Source organism: Pyrus communis, chromosome 5 (assembly GCF_963583255.1).
Source record: "Pyrus communis chromosome 5, drPyrComm1.1, whole genome shotgun sequence".
Classification (NCBI taxonomy): domain Eukaryota; kingdom Viridiplantae; phylum Streptophyta; class Magnoliopsida; order Rosales; family Rosaceae; genus Pyrus; species Pyrus communis.
In genome coordinates this window covers 5,631,284-5,633,935 of record NC_084807.1, presented here as the reverse complement: position 1 = coordinate 5,633,935, position 2,652 = coordinate 5,631,284, and the positions used below count along the sequence as shown (strand labels likewise).

The 2,652-nt window shown below is 40.9% G+C and overlaps 1 protein-coding gene across 1 annotated transcript; it reads right to left on the bottom strand.

Moving 5' to 3' along the window:
- Nucleotides 1-380: 380 nt before the first annotated feature.
- On the bottom strand, nucleotides 381-1,529 carry LOC137733529 (F-box/kelch-repeat protein SKIP25-like). Its single transcript, XM_068472673.1, has one exon. It carries the CDS (start codon nucleotides 1,527-1,529, stop codon nucleotides 381-383), a length of 1,149 nt encoding a protein of 382 aa, XP_068328774.1.
- Between the last annotated feature and the right edge of the window lie 1,123 nt (nucleotides 1,530-2,652).

The window sequence follows — 2,652 nt, the reverse complement described above, 5'->3', positions numbered from 1 at the left end:
TGGGTACATTTAAGATTAAAAAAAATTGAGAATCTTTTTATAAAAAAACAAAACTAATGGGTACGAACTTATTCTAATTTATTTTGATTTTTTATTTTAGAAATGTTTGAATTGAAAATTAATTAGGAGTTTAATAGAGGTTTGAGTACTAAAACCCTAAACCAATTACTAATTTTTATTTTAAAAAATTATGTAATAAATATAGAAATTCATTATCACATTAATGCTAGGAACCTCAATCAAAATTTGAAAACTAATGAGGTCTTAATCAATGAACAATTTTAACTAGGGATCAAATACTAATTTTTCCTTTTGCAAAATATGATTTAAGGGATCACTCTTGTCCAAGCTACATTAAACTATTTCAGAAGACCAAACACTTACTCCGACCTACACATCCTAGGCAAAATGTGAACCGCCACAACTTGCAGCATCGGCGGCGGCTCCACCACCCAAATCCTCGGCTGCGGCGCCACCACATCCACCACCGCAATCCTTTTCTCGTTAGCACAAACCACACAAACTCTCCCTCTCCCAGCACAAACTTGCTCAGCCTCTCTCAACAGATCCGACTCCACCACCATTTCCCAGCAGTCGTTCTCATCATCATACTTGCTCAGCACGCCTCTACTCTCATCCACCACATACATCACATCATGATCATGATCATTGTCGTCGTCGTCATTGATGGATGCAGCAGCAGGCCCATTCCAACCACCAATCATGCCTCGAGGCATGTCTTGCCATGTGTCATTTTCCACGTCATAAACAGCTCCTTCTTTTCTTGCATTGCCCTTCACATTCACCATCCAAAGCTTCCCTCTATACCCAATTGCCTCCACAGCGTCCCTACTAAACCTCCCATCTTTCAACCCCGCCTTCTTAACCCATGATGAAGATGCCTCCTTCTTCTTCTTCATGTCCCACTCCTCCATAGACCTCGCCACGTCGCCTCTGTAATTTGATCCAATGCCACTTGCAACGTAGACTTTTCCCCCTACTGTCCCTGTCGCACACCACCGGCGAGGCTCTGCTAGCGGAGGGCCAAATGACCAATTTTTGGACAATGGTCGGAAGACGAGAGGACGAGGCAGTGCTGGAGTGAAATTGTAATTAGTGGCTGCGACGAGGACAAGACTGCCAGAGACGGATAGTGATTGGATGGGGATTTTTCGGGAGAGGAAGGAAGGGTGGCGGCGGAGGAGGTGGAGAGGAGGGTCTGAAGGAGGTGGAGGGAGAGATGTCCAATTGTTTGATAGGGGATCTAGTGAGTAGAACTCAATTGATGAATTGCAGTTGTAGTGGGGAGGTGGAGGGGAGAGAATGGCATAGAGAGCGAAGAAAGGAGGGAATGAAGGAGAGTAAATGAGGCGCCGCCATGAACGGCAAACAAAGTAGAGAGTTGAAGGTTGGATCCTTGTAAGGCAGAGCTGTGCAAGGTGGTTGGGTAAGCCTGGCAACAACGAACACTCGTTGGAAGAGTTCTGTGTGTTTTTGTTGCGTTTTGGTTTTGGTATATCTTGATCCATGGCTTTATTGTTTGGTGTGAGATGAGAGATGCGAGAAGCACCTTTTCTCTCTCTAGTATGGATAGTATGGTGGTTTTTAGACGGGCTTGGGTGTCTGGAAAGCTTGTGCCTTTTTATACTCACGTGGGTTCATTTCAGCTTCTGTGTTAAGTATTAAGTGGCTCCATGCGTGCAAATTGATATGTGGGGTTTTGGTGCTTTGGATTGCATCGATAGCCAACATAAAGACAGCAATTAATATGCATTTATTTTTTAGAAGTGTTATTGGCACTCCAAAAATCTCATTCTACATTCCTCACAAGTGTATTTTTCTTTCTAAATATAGAAAGTTTAGAGTGTAGAATGAAAATTTTGGAGTGCCAATAACAATTTCTTTATTTTATTGTATTTCAAATTTGAGTACTGTCCAGGAGACCACATATTTATATCATCTTGATGTATTATATAACATGGCAAATGATTCAAACAATCATTAGCTAATAAGATGGATTCATTTGATTAATTTATCATGTCCACATCACGTATCATATCATGAATGAATACGGTACAAAAATATGATCTCCTTATCATTTTTCTTTAGATTTATAAGGTAAGAAAATTGTGACACCAAATGAAAATATCTAAAATGAATGTGCGAGTTTTCTAAATAATAATAATGATAATAATGAATCTATGGCTTATCTCAACTTGTTTGCTCATTTAAAATCTTTTTTTATGGTTTGTTAGTATTCATTTTCATTTATAAGTTAGTTTTGTGTCAACTCTTATTAATGACGAGTTTGATGTCCAATTATGATTAACATGTACCAACACAATTTATTCTCAAATTCAGAAAATTATAATTCTAGCGTTATTGTAACATCCCACATCGCTCAGGGGAGTGATCCTTAAATGTATATTCCCATCCCTACCTAGCACGAGGCCTTTTGGGAGCTCACTGACTTCGGGTTCCGTAGAAACTCCGAAGTTAAGCGAGAAGGGGGCTAGAGCAATCCCATGATGGGTGACCCACTGGGAAGTTGCTCGTGAATTTCCAAAAACAAAACCGTGCGGGAATGGTAAGCCCAAAGCGGACAATATCGTGCTACGGTGGTGGAGCGGGCCCGGGAAGTGGTTCCGCCCG